The sequence below is a fragment of the Prunus dulcis genome, chromosome 8 (assembly GCF_902201215.1).
Source record: "Prunus dulcis chromosome 8, ALMONDv2, whole genome shotgun sequence".
NCBI classification, from domain to species: Eukaryota; Viridiplantae; Streptophyta; class Magnoliopsida; order Rosales; family Rosaceae; genus Prunus; species Prunus dulcis.
Window position 1 is genome coordinate 13,490,338 of NC_047657.1, and position 14,709 is coordinate 13,505,046.

General features: G+C 38.8%; 3 protein-coding genes across 4 annotated transcripts; 1 reads left to right on the top strand and 2 right to left on the bottom strand.

Annotated features, from left to right (window-relative positions):
- Positions 1-720: 720 nt before the first annotated feature.
- On the bottom strand, positions 721-3,521 carry LOC117637116. Of its 2 annotated transcripts, none has more exons than XM_034371915.1 (3): positions 3,391-3,521; positions 2,970-3,103; positions 721-2,858 (listed from the first exon to the last, which is right to left on the bottom strand). In XM_034371915.1, exon 3 carries the CDS (start codon positions 2,809-2,811, stop codon positions 964-966), a length of 1,848 nt encoding a protein of 615 aa, XP_034227806.1. In that variant the 5' UTR covers positions 2,812-2,858; positions 2,970-3,103; positions 3,391-3,521; the 3' UTR covers positions 721-963. The 2 variants fall into 2 exon arrangements, with proteins under 2 accessions (XP_034227806.1, XP_034227807.1); XM_034371916.1 differs by having other exon boundaries at positions 2,970-3,108; positions 3,391-3,515.
- A 509-nt stretch (positions 3,522-4,030) lies between these two features.
- LOC117637117 (histone deacetylase 6) lies at positions 4,031-5,732 on the bottom strand. The gene is made up of 4 exons (XM_034371917.1): positions 5,619-5,732; positions 5,386-5,528; positions 4,500-4,625; positions 4,031-4,386 (listed from the first exon to the last, which is right to left on the bottom strand). Exons 1-4 carry the CDS (start codon positions 5,652-5,654, stop codon positions 4,257-4,259), a joined length of 435 nt encoding a protein of 144 aa, XP_034227808.1. The 5' UTR covers positions 5,655-5,732; the 3' UTR covers positions 4,031-4,256.
- Positions 5,733-5,897: 165 nt separating this feature from the next.
- Positions 5,898-7,025, top strand: LOC117637481 (40S ribosomal protein S29). The gene is made up of 3 exons (XM_034372375.1): positions 5,898-6,036; positions 6,616-6,715; positions 6,815-7,025. The coding sequence occupies exons 1-3, from the start codon at positions 5,975-5,977 to the stop codon at positions 6,821-6,823; spliced, it is 171 nt and encodes a 56-aa protein (XP_034228266.1). The 5' UTR covers positions 5,898-5,974; the 3' UTR covers positions 6,824-7,025.
- The last annotated feature ends 7,684 nt before the right edge of the window (positions 7,026-14,709 follow it).

The following is a 14,709-nucleotide window of genomic DNA, read 5'->3' on the forward strand; positions in this document are numbered from 1 at the left end:
GGTTCAATTTACAGACCACCAGTCTTTTAAAAACTCTCAGTTCCCATAGTTGCAAATTTAAATCAGAAATACAAGTTACGGTTCACATTCAAGCAGTCAGGCATTGATAATGTAAAAATGGTAAATGCCAGAATAACTTTGAAATCTTCTTTCATCGAAGTTGTCTTTCTAGTTGATGGCCCTAGCCCTTTGGGGATGTATATATGCAACTAAGGTCACCTAGAGAGTAAATTATTACAAAAAGAAAGCTACTTTTCATAATAGGGTACAGTTTCTTTTCCTTTTCTACTACCGCTAGGCAATGACTTGGGTCTTGGCTCTAGCAGATAATTAAAGCTCATTTAACATACACACTTTTCTACTTCATTTCTTTTGTGTATCTTTGTTTTCCCAAATGCCAAACAACCAATCATTCTCAACTCAGAAACAAAGCAAACAGGGTTTTAAAAACAACAACAATTCAGAGTATAAAACAACCATTGAAAAAGTAACATGAACCTCTTGCATGGAGTATCAGAACTGGGAATGCCGGTGAGATCAGAGGTAAAAAAAAACCAGGTGATCACACCATGTCCGTGCCTTCACCAAACAAACCTTTACATTTGGTCATAAGCTCTCAGAAAAAGCTATATATGTTTTAGCATCAACCATTAAACTTAATCTATTTCAACTAGTTAAAGATTACCTTAGGAGAAGAGACAGAGTCAGAGCTAGCTGCCATTGCCATTGAGGAGTTGCTGTTGACTTTGAATAAAATTTACAATACAAAGTTTGCGAAGAAAAATAAACCCGCAAGATTATAAAGTCAGTAACTGATTAGATTGTAGTTCAAAAGCAGTACCCTTATTTACAAAATCACCTCACTAGGGTACTTGATGTACAGTAAGTTACATATCCTAATTTGAACCTCAAAACCAAAGAAGGAAAGGCTATACGAAACCTCTCTGCTTTCCCAACCATAACCTATCTTCTCCAACCAAATGTAAGCAAATCCGGGGGAAGAGAAGCAGGATCAAGCTCCCAACAGTCTTTCAAAAGGTTTGGAGCCTCATCACCAGAGAGCTTCCTAGCAGGAATTTGGTGTGAAACCAACCTAACGTCATTCTTTTCTAGCCATCTAATAGCATGGGATCCAATCTCCCTCCTCTTAAATACTGTCTTGAACCCATCAACCTTCTCAAGATACCCCATACTCAAACCGTGCATCTCACTATAAGTGGTCAGAAACACAACTATGTCATAGCATCGCTTATCTTTAACAGACAGGTTGCTTCCCCCTGCATCCAAAGCTGCTTCATTATAAAGTGCCCACACGGAACCCTTCTTTGGATAAATACGATAAATTTCTCTTGCAGCCCTTTCACAATTCACGACATGAGAAAATATATTCACTGAATAAATGGGAGTCTTCCTGGCAACCTTAAACCTCCCACAAGAGACATGGAATCCCATTTTCTCCCAAGAAGCCAACCACTCATTGCCATTATTTTGAAGATCCAACCAACTCATTTTCACCTCAAAAGGATTGACAGAAACAACTTCATCGATCAAACCATAATGCCTGGGCATTCCATCATCATCATCATATATCGCCCACACCTGCCCTTTCTTAAAGCTCCTCTCCTCTCTATCTTTATCAAAATCATAAAAATCAGAATCCTCCACTGCCATAATCTCCAAATCCCCACTCTTTGACACCCTGCTGCTCCTGTCTACTGCCAAACATCTAGTCTTATCACTTCCTAAATCCTTAATCTTCTTTGAAATAGTCCGTCTCTCAACTTCAAAATTCTTACCCTTCTTCAAATCGTTATGCCTCAGCCTCTCCCTCTTATCTTCCTTCTCTCTTCCATCCTTCTTGTCTTGAAGCTTCAACTTCATCTTCATCTTCTCCTCTTGCGCCTTTTTCTTCATTTCCGACTGCATTTCTGCCAATGTCATCATGTCCTCACTGGTCTTTGCCTTCTTTGGTTTAGACCTCTCCATCACCTCTCCAACACTACTCATTCTCCTTCTCAACCTCCAACCAAATGGTTCACCACCATTACCACCACTCACACTTTTCCCTCTCCCACCACTACCACCATTAATTTCACCACTATCACTCACTCTCCTGCCCAATCCTTCATTACTTATTATTTTCCCTTTTGATGCCAAATCGGTGGCGTTTCTCAACCTCTCACTGGTCCTAACCTTAACATTTTCACCACCACCATTCTCATCACTTTCAACCTCCAGAGCCTTAAAGCTCTTCCTACAACTTGGGCAAACCAAATTATGCCCCAAATACCTCCTCTCAAACTGGTGGAAAAGCCGGCACGTCGAACACGAAGTCCAAAAAGTCTCCCTCTCCACCACCACACTCGAACCCAAACCCCCAACACCACCCTCTTTAATCTTCTCATCCTGAATCCTTATCCTGAGCCTCATATCATACTCCTTCCTCTTAAGCTTGTCGGAAAGGAACCGAAACGCCTCGCTAACGAGTTTGAAAGCCTCTTCGGAACCGGCATGTGGGTTCTTGTCAGGGTGGAGAAGAAATGCGAGCTTCTTGTAGTTCTTCTTAATGGTGTTGGTGTGGGCAAAGGGCTCCACCTGGAGGATCTTGTACCAGTTGGGATCGGGGGTTTTGGAGGCTGTACGGAGGATCTTGAAGGCGGTGACCATGGAGGAAATGCCGTCCAGGTTTGGGCACAGCCGCTCCGCTCGTTTTGCGTATTTGAGGGCTGATTTGAAATTGGAGTCTTTGCATTTGGCCTCAGCTACAGATTTCAGCCCCCGAGCTTCTTGCTCCTGCTCTGCTTCTTCCATATTATTTTTCTTTCTGTCTTTTAGTTTGTCGGGTTGAAGGGTCTTAACTGGAGAGCAAGCAAAACCAAAAGAGATTGAGCAAAAACAAGGCACGAACAAAGTGAGAAAGAAAGGGAGCAGCTGGAGTTTGCATATATTATATATAATATATTACTCACCTGTTCTTCGTTAACAGAGAAAACTCGGCAGCATCTTCTCCCGTTTGGATTTGTCAGAATCAACAGAGTGGCAGTAAACCGGACTGGAACAGGCTTCGAACCCTAGCTGTTGTTTGATGCCATACTTTCTAGGACTGCACTGTAAAATATTATATATTAAAAAAGCTATCATCTTTATCAGAATAAATAAACGAAATGGTGCATACTATGGAAGTGGAACCCATATCGGCGATACTAGATCTGAAGATTTTCAATGAAATGAAGTAAAAACAAACTTAAAGCAAGAATGAGACAAACATGCGCCAATAAAATCGAAACCCTAAACCCAGAAAATGATGATGACATTCATCAGAAATCTCAAAATTTAACAATAAATTAGAAAAACAAAACTTGAGAGAGGGAGGGGGAGAGAGATTTGGACCTTGTTTGAGCCAAACCAGAAGCCGAATACACCAGAGAAGAGAGGAGACTACGCGAAGAGACCATGTTATTCTAGACTATTGGCCTAGATGCATATCCAGTCCGTGATGCACACTTAAGCCCACCAAACAGGCCCTAGACCTAAAGAAATCATTTTGCATCCTACAATACAAGTAGTCCACAACAGGTATGATAATAGACAGTTCCGAGACTGTGGTCACCCACCGTTAAATGTAACATCTAATAATTTAAAAAAATTTCTTAAAATGAGTGTAAAAATAAGTGAACCGTTGAATTTACATTAAACGATGAGTGACCACAAATCTCTTGGACCCCTGTAGACCAAGAGATCGGGACATTAATAATAGATTGGATTCAAAGCCAAAAAAATAAGTGTAAAAATAGGACCACCTGTTAATGGACTAATATAAATTTACCAAATTATTCTTAATTCATTCACAGGTTTCAGAGATATTTTTTTGAAACACATACGAAAAAAAGTTGGACTAGATTTGGAGTGAAGTTGATGAGATTTGGACTAGATTTTTTTTTCTTAATTCATTCCCAAGTTTTTCTTGTTCTTTGTACTGTCGGCATTTTCGACAGTTGATGACATAAGCCGTCTCTAATTTGATCCAAGAGACACATACAACAACAAATTATATAACAGCTAGTAGTTCAAAGGACTTGATAACTACAATACAATCCATGATTGTCCGAATTTGCCATTGAACTTTACTATTATGTCATTTGGATGACGTACATATTTGCATAAGGAACCTCATCTGATAAGAAAAACTCCAACTAGTGTAATGTAAGTCTAATGAATTTGATCACCACCTCCAGTTATGAACTCTCAGTTTGCTATTAAACCGTCCGGAGCGGGGGGGCCTCTCCAAATTTCAGTATGTAGGCAGTTTCATATACACCCCGCAGTTGTGGGATTACTTGAGCATCTAAATATGCATCGCAGGAGAAACACCAAGCTGATAGATCACTGTTTGAAATGAAAAGAAAGTGAGAAGACAAATTTGGAAACCATCACTGTAGACAGTAAATAAAAGATGACTTGAGGAAGGAAAATTTTGTAGAAAGCATTGATAATTATACCTGTAGCTGAGAGCAAGACAATGATTTGTCTGCTGAAAATGCTGAAGCATGTGCTTGTTCACGAAACGGCTGCACAGGACGTCCTTACAGCACAAACATAACCAGTTCTCATTGGGGTGCTGGCATCTAGTTTAAGAAATTTGTTTCCCATATTAGAAATGTAACGTATGATTCAAGACTTAGGCACTCCAACTCAGATCAATGTATAAAGGGTAGAGAATCAGAAGGAGCAAGCTTTAGATTCTCTTTCTCTATAACAATTTGAAGATTTAATTGGATGAGAAAAAATTTCAGATACTTTTATAGTTGATGCACTTTGAATATAAATATGTGTAAAACCAAAGGTTACCTAGACATTAAACTGCTAGGAAAAGAAACTAGAACAACCTCATGCCGTAGAATGAGGATCCTAGATCTCTCAGAGCCATGCTTTCAACAATGCTAGAGTTTTCTTTTTAAAGCTTTTCAGGGGAAGTTAGATGCAATGCACATTGTTGGATTTAAACAGCAGTCACAACTGTTCCGCGGTCATGTAAAGCAACCTCAACTCATTCATATGTTTGAAAAACAGCATACAAATTCAGAAAGCAAACGCTTAACGGACAATCATACAGCATGTGACTTTATGGGTGAAGAGACAAATAGCTGCTAATACAAACAAGAGGATGAATGAAAAATTAGAAGATGGGTTGTCACTTTTGTGAAAAAAAAAAAAAAAAAAAACCCTTTATCAAACTCTTTTGATAGTGATAACAATCAACGCAGGAACAAGTGATCAGAGGCTAAATTGAGAACTGGGTCAAATTGGAACAACACAAACAAAACTGAAAAACTGAAAAACTGAAAAACTGAAAAAAGAAAGGTTACAGCTTTGAGAAAAAGGAACCTGTTGCAGGGAGTATCAGGGGCGGGAATGTGAGCAAGATCAGTGGACAGGGAAGGCAGGTGATCGCAGAATGTTCGGGCCTCCACCCAACCCGATTCAGCTCCAAATATCAACTCTTCTTCGTTTTCAACAAATGGTTCCGCCTGATTCGTACAATCAACAAAACCCTTTGTCACAAAATTTCAAAAGAATCAAGCTTTCGGCTTCAGCCAAGCGCAGAGATAAAAGATTACCTGAGCAGCAGAAGAAGAGCCACCTTGGGCTGCCATGGAGGAACTGAGATGGTCTCTCAATCTCTATCTTTTTTTGGTCGAAGATAGTCTCTCACTCTGAACAAAGTTAGAATTAGAAACTCGAAAGGTCTCTGTTTTCGATTTTTATTTACGTTTATATTTATATACGGGTCGGGTCGGGTGGGCCTGCGTTTGGTGACCCGGCTAGATAACCCACCCGTGCGTTCTTATACTCTAGGGTTTTGTTTTGACTCTCTCGCAGTATAAATACCAGTTTAAACCGAGCTGCTCCACTTCATCCGCACCCTGAGATTCCTCTGCGCCTGCTAAGGTTTTTGCTTCCTTCAAACGAAATCATGGGGCACTCCAACGTGTGGAACTCTCACCCTAAGAACTACGGCCCTGGATCGCGCACCTGGTACTCATTTTCCCACTTTGATTTCCGAGAAATTTCAATTCCCAGTTCATTTTCATTGGTTTCAAGTTCAACTCTGTTGTTAGTTTATTTAGATTGATTTGTATTTTGTGTGTAGTCTTAACTTTTCTGTTTGCTAGGGTTTCTGTAATTTCTGTCTGTTGTAGGAAAACAGTCCATGATATTGAACGTGTTTGTAGTCAATAATCTTTCGTTGTGGAGTTTGTCAATCTGATCATTCTTGCGGTTTTGTTGCATATTTCTGGAATTTATAAATCTCAATCTTAATTGAATTGGCCCTTTTCACATGGGTTTGTCATGCTCCCATTTGTCTGTTGATTTACCTAATTTGGTTAAATAAGCATATTCCCATTGTTATTTGAATGCATTGATGTGTTGCAATTTGTTGAATTACATGAAGACATCTTGGTCAGATGTGTTCCATGAGTAGCTGTTGTTGATACATTTCTCATTTGGATTTGTTACTTATTTGGTTCTGGTTTGTGTTTATAACTTTGCATCTTTGCAATATGTGTGTGTATATATATATTGATTTTGCTTGTTTTGGTTTCCTTTTTACAGTCGCGTGTGTGGAAACCCTCATGGGTTGATTAGGAAGTACGGTCTCATGTGCTGCAGGCAGTGCTTCCGTAGCAATGCCAAGGAAATCGGCTTCATTAAGGTAATGCTTTGAGAACATTCAGCCACTGACTGTGTGCTAATTCCCCTCACCGATCTAGAATCATTTTCACATTGTAATTGGCGTTCTTTTTGGTTGCAGTATCGTTAAGTAGCTGACCTTCAACGTCCCAGGACTTGAAGTTTTGGCCCAAGAATCGTCAAGAGTAGTTGTTTCTGAGTTGTCATGAACTCCAAGAAGATATTTTTGTTTTAGCTGATTTGCTGTTGAGTCAGACTATGAATATTGTGTTAATGAATTAAAGTTTGATTTATGTTCTCTTTTGTTGTGGCTGTTTCTCATGTTCTGTTCTTGTTCATATCCTATGGAATTTAGCTCATTCTTGCTTGCTCGGTATTCCGTGATATCAAAAAACTTTTGTTCAACACTATCTAATATCGAACAAAAAAAAGTGAACTTTGAAAGTAAATGGCACTGATCTTCCACATTGTTCTTCTGATTTTATCGTTTAGGGTTTCTTTGATTGCTCTGTGCCATTGTCTTGCTATGTGCATTAGGTTGTAGTTATGGTGCACACCCGAGTTGTCGAACCAGATCATAATCTTAAGTTGATGTCTGTTTCTTGTTCCATTTAGTCGCTTGTCCGGTTGCCTCTGCCAAAATTAATTAGTTTATCAGTACTGTCAAAACGTTTGTAGAACAATGTGGAAGACCGGTGCCAGTGAAACTATTGCTATGGAATTATGCCTGCTCGAATTCGGCAAAAAACGCCTTCTTTGTTGAAGTGGAGATTAATTGAACCAAGTTAAAAGATAAAGAAGCTTGGTTGGCGTGTACTTTTAAGAATCAAATCGTAAGCACAGCGATCATGTTGTATATTTTAGAAGTTCAGATTTCATGTTATGCAAATTTGATTAGAAATTCTCATGGTATGTTAAAATCCAACTGCATATAGTTAGGGCGCTTTCTTGATACAAGTGATACTAGAGAAGGAGAAATTAGACCACAAGTTTTCGGGTACGGTGATAAATGTTTAACCACTTCAGTTATAAGCTCTAGACTGTCAGAGTCGTTTTCAAAGAACAGTTCATTTGATATTTGAAATTTAGATGGTTCACAACTTCCCCTTCTCCTCCTCTCAGTGTTCCTGATGATGCTTGGCAGTTTCAAAAATCTGTGGACTTTTGAAGTGGGGCAGCATTGCATCAATAATAGAACCAATCGAACATGGCAGTCCTATGCCATACATTCAAGCCAATACCTCCAAGTTACCAATAATTTATCAAGTTAGTTCATGTTGAGTAGGTCTTGGAAAATCATGGTGGTCACCCATTTTGGTTACATCACAAAACTTTAGTATCTCTGATGCCACCGACTCTACAATCCCTGTGCAAGTTCAGTGCTTGCGTTTTCTTGTCTCCAGGACAAAAATGAACAAACTTATATTACCTTTCTAAGCCAAACCACAATGCTTTTTTTTTTTTCTTTCTGTATTTTGCTAATCAGTGGAGCTTCTAGTTCATTCTTGAGAACAATTTCTTGTTTTTTTCTTCTTATTCAACAGTAACTGGAATATCATAGCGTGGTATTACTTATCAGCACATTATTATATGGGTAGAAGATGGGTTTATCTTACAAGATAAGATATGCCCCTGTTAAAACATGAATGAATTAGTTATACCATGTGACGACAGTAGTCTCACCCAAAAATTACTCTTGAAAAAAAAGAGTGCAAGAACTAAACTATCTTTATAAATTATGTATGTATGAGTAAATGATCTACCACTACTTTCCACTTTATAACACTTTTTTCTACTCCTTGTTTACCATCAAATTTCATCTCAACTCTTGAAGTGCTAGCTGAGAGTACCAGCAGGCATCAGTAACATATTATGGTGCAACTAACAAATTATACTGAGGTGACTACAGCATCAATGATAGTGAAGATTGACAGGACCCGACCCAATTTTCACTTTGGAATTCGAGCCAAGTCCCGTGCGTGTCCGACACCTGGCGAATGTCGGGCACAAAGGACCTTTTTACCCTTCTTGCTTCAACTCTTCTTTAAAATTTCCTTAGACTTCTGCCTAAAATTCGGCAGAGTCTCCCCTGTATTTTGACCATTCCCAAAACTTTTCACCTGTTAATCATTCAACTAATCCACACCAACTGCCAGAATAATTCAAATAACAAAATCCCAACTCCAGTTTTTCAGTTTCAACGAGATATCAGAGCATTTTCTAAATTTCAAGGTTTCAGGGATTTTCTATAAACTCTACCTGACTTGAAGCTCGGAGGTTATGAGTGGCCCGGTGGTGGATCCCGCGTACGTCTACAGTCTGGGGGTGAAAACAGTTTGAAGATGTGAGTGGACCAATATAAGAATTCTTGAGAACAGTTTAATAATCAAAATAACCCTCTCTATAGAAATTGTTAAATAAACGGAATACGCACCTTCCATTTAAAGCTTACTAAACATCAAAGCATTCCATATAAATCATAATCAAACTCGATAAATTTTATTCAAAAGCACTGAAATCAAGGTTGTATAAAACACTGAAATCAAATTTGTATATGAGCACTGTACTCAAACCTTGTATAACTGAACAAACTGTATAAATGTATTAATGCCTGAAAAAGCGGAGAAGCTGATGTAAAATAACTGAAGGTCATAATTAAATACGGTAAAACCAAAATCCTTTGAAAATACCACCTATTTGTACCCCTGTCATAACCGTCAATTCCCTGGCAGGTCTCGGGCGTCACACAGGCTACCCGAGCCGCAAACTGGCGAAATCAGGGGACTATGATCAATCTGTCCAGCCGGCAGATTCCTCGATGACACCAAGTCAACTCGAGTCGCTCTGGCAGGATGCAGGGGACCGTAGTCAGCCTGATCCGCAATCCTGGCAGGTCTCGGGACACAGAGTCAGCCGAGCCGCAATCCTGGCAGGTCTCGGGACACCAAGTCTGCCGAGCCGCAAATCCTGGCACTCACGGTCCGAGCGTCCCCGAAACTCGTGAGGCAAAGTCAAGTGCACTGACTGAACTATAATCAGACTGGATGTCCGTAGACATCGGTCCGACTCTGGGTAATCACCATAAAGAAAATGGGTACGAGGTGGGTTTAAAAATAGATTCCTTTTAGAAAATCCGATTAAAACTGAAATCTCAGGTTGTGCTGCTGTCTCATCTAATTTCAACCTCAAACTCTGTTTCTATAACTTATAAATAAGCAGCACAGATTTATAGAACTGTTACTGTACTGATCATGTTCAGAATCGTAATAAAACTTACTCAAAGACCAAATAAAGAAACTTATTCAAATAAATTCATTTCTAAAAACTTATTTATATAAAATCAATATAACTCATTTATAAAACTTATTTATATAAAAGCACATAAATCATTTATATAAATCATTATGAAAGAAAGTCCACTCACAGATGGTCCGAGCTACTTCAACCCCTGGAAGGTCCCTTTTTCAATTCTGTCGAGCTCCTGGTGCCTGGTTACCCCGAAAGATTAACTTAATAAACGGCTGAATAAAACGAATTTCAACGTGCTTTTCACAAAATACTATGCCCACATTAGCCTTTTTCAACGCTTGGAACAGTTTTGGGAGGTTCGACGTTCAGCTTAAGCGATAAGCCGTCAGATTGGCCGACCTGGGACCCGTGGGGTCCACGGTGTCCGATGGCCAATCTGATCATCCCTGGAGGTTTCTCATATAGCAGGAACCCTGTTCTGCGAATTTGGTCCGAATCGGAAGGTCGGATTGGCCAAAATCGCGTTATCGCTTAAAACCCTAACCCTAGCCCCAGGGTTCGCGATTTCGGAGTATCCGGGACTCCGATTCGCAATCCGTCGAATTCTGCGTGATCCTGAAATCACAGAGACCGACATATCCAAAATTCAGCGCGATCCAACGATTAAACGACACTGCACCCACTGGTCGCGCGATATGGAAAATCCGTTCGGGGCCCAAACGGACTCCGAATTGTGATCCGTGAAATCCTACGCGCTCGTGACGACACGAGGGTCACAAAACTGCACAGAATTTTATCACTACCGTCGCCCACGCGATCCAGCTCGCGCGGGCAGCTTTGGGTGTCCAAAGCGATTTCGGGTGGCCGAAAAATCTCGGAACCAAGACTCCAAACTCCTACCCTAGGTAAAACACCCTATTTGGAGTCACTTTTGTTCTTGGACCACCCCCAAAAAGTGACCAGAAATAGTAGTTTCGAAGGGCCGAAGTTTCGGCCAAACTTCAAGTCGAAAATCGAACCCCTTAACGCTACAATCGATCGAAGCCCATATACCCATCAGCTAGAACACGAAAAATAGATGAAAAACCATACCTTACTCGATCGATTTGGTGGAGAAACGAAGGAGAACTTCGAGCTGGAAGTTCGGGTGGCCTCGAAGGAACCTCCGCCGGAAAACATGGTTTTCCGGCCAGCTCAAGGCGGCCCCGGGGTTGAGGTCGGTCAGGTTGTGACGGCGACACGGAGGCGGACCCGTAGGTACCCACGGCGGAGATCGGCTCGGCCTGTGGTGGCGGGACCGTCCCTTGGAAGGCGAAGGGTCGCACGACCCAAATCGCGCGAAGGAGAGAGAGGGAGGAGAGAGAAAGTGACGGGGAGAAGAGAGAGAGGGGTATAAAATCTGACTTTTTGGCCAAATTACCATTTTGCCCTTCGCGGTTTTTAGACCATAACTTCTTCGTTACGGCTCCGATTCGGGCCTACTCCGTGTCTACAAACTCCTTTCGCCGCGCTCTACGCAATGGCGTAAGCGAAATTCCCAAATTCTTTCTCGATCAAAAAGTCAAATTTTCCCCCATTAAATAATGCGAGGGCAAAATTGTCTTTTTGCAAGAAGATATTTTCCTTACTTTTTAGATATTTTCTTCTTTTTTTTAGATATTTTGTTTTGGGTTCTTACAAAGATCACCCAAATGAAAATAAAAGCACAAATGGGCATGCAATAGCAATAATATACTTCACCAAACTACTTGACTAAAATTTCTTCATCTCCAAGTTAGTTTTAAAAATCCTCCTTTTCAGATGTCTTTTCTAACATCAATCACTTCCCTCTATCATTCAGGTACAAAACTTCTGGAACTCATTAAATTTTCTCCTCTCCCACAACCATCAAATTGCACAATTGAAAGCTTCTCACATGACTGGCATGCAAAACTCATGGAGAAATTTTCACCAAGTGTGAAGATTTTAATGTAAAACAATGAATCATTGTGACTCTGGATTATTGCCAACCATCATGAAGGGGTTTGTGAATTATGATTTTATGATGATCCTTTTAGATTCTAAGAAAATTAATGCAGAAAGTATAAATCTAACCTAATTAATCACATATAATACACACACGTTAGACTCTATATGCAAAATAATCACTTCTTCTTTTTTTTTTTTTTGGAAAGGAAATGGTCACTTTCATTTTCTCTGTTGGGTTGAAGTGGAGAGGAGAAGCAATGTTGGAAAGCTATGGGGTGCAGACAAAATCATTCTCCTGTAGTTTATAATCACTTTCAAAACAAACTAACTAATACCCAATTAAACAAACATCACCTAGTGGGTGTGTGTTACTTTTAGACTAATTATCCAATTGGAGTGTACCTTAAGTCACATGGCTGCAAAACAAATCCAAAGCTATCATCATTTCAGGATATTGTAGGCTTAGTAGCCATAGCTGAAATGATGCTATTCCAAAATTGGTGAATCAATATTCTATAGAGAGACTCAGTTGGGATTTGGGGTTCTTAACAGGTTTGTAATTGTCTGCTAGTAATTTTATCGTTGATGGATCAGATTCTCCCTGAACTTTCACTGTTTTCAATGGTTTTTTCTTTTTTATTATTATTAAACAACTAATGTCTACGAGATTTGAACTCAGAACATTCTTCAACAAAATAAAGGCTAATTGTAACTAGGCTAAATGATCATTGACACTAAGTGCAGCACTGCACTGTTACATCGTTTGACTAGTACATTGCTCTATCTCGGAGTAGTAGCTTGAGTCTCCGGACTAGTACATTACCACTCCAAGCACCTCGGAAATTAACCGCCGTGTTATGTGGTTCACTGCTAAAATTACCAAACTCCTGCAGATTAGTATCTATTTTGAAGTCAACAAGATAATAATTGAAGCTCTAATCAGTGATGTACGGACACCAATAAGGCCTTGAGTGGTTAGTGTGATTAGATCTTACCTGATGTGGGGCAGACAGTGAGGAAGTTTCATGTTTACTGTTAAAAAAGTTGATGCTTTTGTATTTACAAGTTGGCTGGAGAAAGATATTATGTAATCTGTCTTCAATTGCCATACTTTGGTTGTACTTTCTCCACAAACACCACATGGGTTAGGGCTTTATAGGTAGATTAGACTATCATAATAAAAGCAATTAGGCAGGTGGGTTAATGAGGTTCATTGTGTACTTTTTGGTTGCCTTTCCAGCTGGTGCAGTGCAGGATTCATTTCCTAGCCTCTTCCAAAAAATAATTTCTTTTTTTTTTCTTTATAATAATTGTACTGAATTTGATCAGTAAGATTTGTATTTGGTCGGATCACGGATGGGATTATCTTGTTTTTAGTAGATTAAGTTCATGGAATCAAAGAATAAACAATGCATATGTCCTGCATTTTCTGATATAATATGAACCAGAAATGTATTAGAAAATATCCATATATATACAGTCAAACTAAGTTAGATTTCATAACCAGAATGAAAACGTTAGAGAGAGAAATGAACTATAATTTTGGATGGAAATATAAAAAATTGCTGAACATATAAGGAAAGTTGATGGCACTAATCACATTTTTCTTCTTGTTTTTTTTGAAGGAATTGGGAAATTAGGTAGTTGGGACAATTTGCCAACAAATTTTTAACCAATTTTCCTTTGGACCATTTGAGCAGATGCTAGAAGATTGAGATTTATTGTGGAGCTGATTTAATGTTGATGTCTTTGAATGATACTGTTGAAATTTATTGAATAAAGTGTTTCTTTAATATAAATAATTGCGGAGCTAGTGAATCGGGTTGGCAAGAGCCACAACAAAGAAAAAAGTTCCGGGGATTTAAAAGAAATAGGAAATATGTTGAAAGCAAAGGCATAACTAAAAATTGAGAGATGGTGATTAAGATGTGGTATCTCTTTATACAAACTAATGCTAAAAAAGGTTATATAGCTTAGCTTGCAAAAATGACACAATGCAATTGAGTCCATCCTTTAATCTTGTGTAAGCTTATGGCATCATTAATTTATGTCATCAACCACTTTTTTGCTTGAATGCTGTTTTCATGGAGGTTAGCTCACTCATATCTTTCCCTCATGAAGAAAAAAGAAAATTATGCAGCTTGTATTGCCATTATAGATTAGTTTTATAACTGCATCTCTCTCCTTTTTTATTATTATTTTTATTTCATATTGTGCCTCTCATTATTTTGTTATTAATTTGGCAATTATGACAACTTCCACTCCACAAATGCTATCTATGGACAGTGTACACTAATTGTTCTGTACAGCAAAATAGTACATACCAGAGACAGAGAGCAAGATTGGAATTTTTTTTAACCCATGTCTCATGTATATGTGTGAGAATAAGATGAGGTGAACACATACCACAATTTTGGCATATACTTGTACTTTGTACCACCATTTTTGTTTGAATTCAAAACCTCCTTGAAATAACAACTCAAGCATTTCTCGTCGAGAGATAATCTATACGGAGATTTTCATATCACGTCGTCATAATAATGTAATATGTTAAATTATTTGGCGATAATTTATAATGCATGTTTTTTTCTTGGACGAAAATTTATAATGCATGTTTAAAACTGAATAATATATACATGTAATTTTTTTTTTTTTCAATTTTAGTGCATGTCATGATATTCTGATACTACATCAGCAAGAAGTCCCTTGGTTTCTTTGTTCTTTTTCTCTGTTTTGTGAATAAAATTATATAATTCAATATCCGGAAATTATTATATGGGAGAAAGTCACATGTGGAGA

Coding starts and splice junctions, on each gene's coding strand:
- LOC117637116 (XM_034371915.1), bottom strand. CDS start 2,811: ATGGAAGAAGCAGAGCAGGAGCAAGAAGCTCGGGGGCTGAAATCTGTA.
- LOC117637117 (XM_034371917.1), bottom strand. CDS start 5,654: ATGGCAGCCCAAGGTGGCTCTTCTTCTGCTGCTCAG. Junction 5,529..5,618: donor GCTCTTCTTCTGCTGCTCAG/GTAATCTTTTAT, acceptor TGTACGAATCAG/GCGGAACCATTTGTTGAAAA. Junction 4,626..5,385: donor CCTGATACTCCCTGCAACAG/GTTCCTTTTTCT, acceptor TTCTTAAACTAG/ATGCCAGCACCCCAATGAGA.
- LOC117637481 (XM_034372375.1), top strand. CDS start 5,975: ATGGGGCACTCCAACGTGTGGAACTCTCACCCTAAGAACTACGGCCCT. Junction 6,037..6,615: donor GGCCCTGGATCGCGCACCTG/GTACTCATTTTC, acceptor TCCTTTTTACAG/TCGCGTGTGTGGAAACCCTC.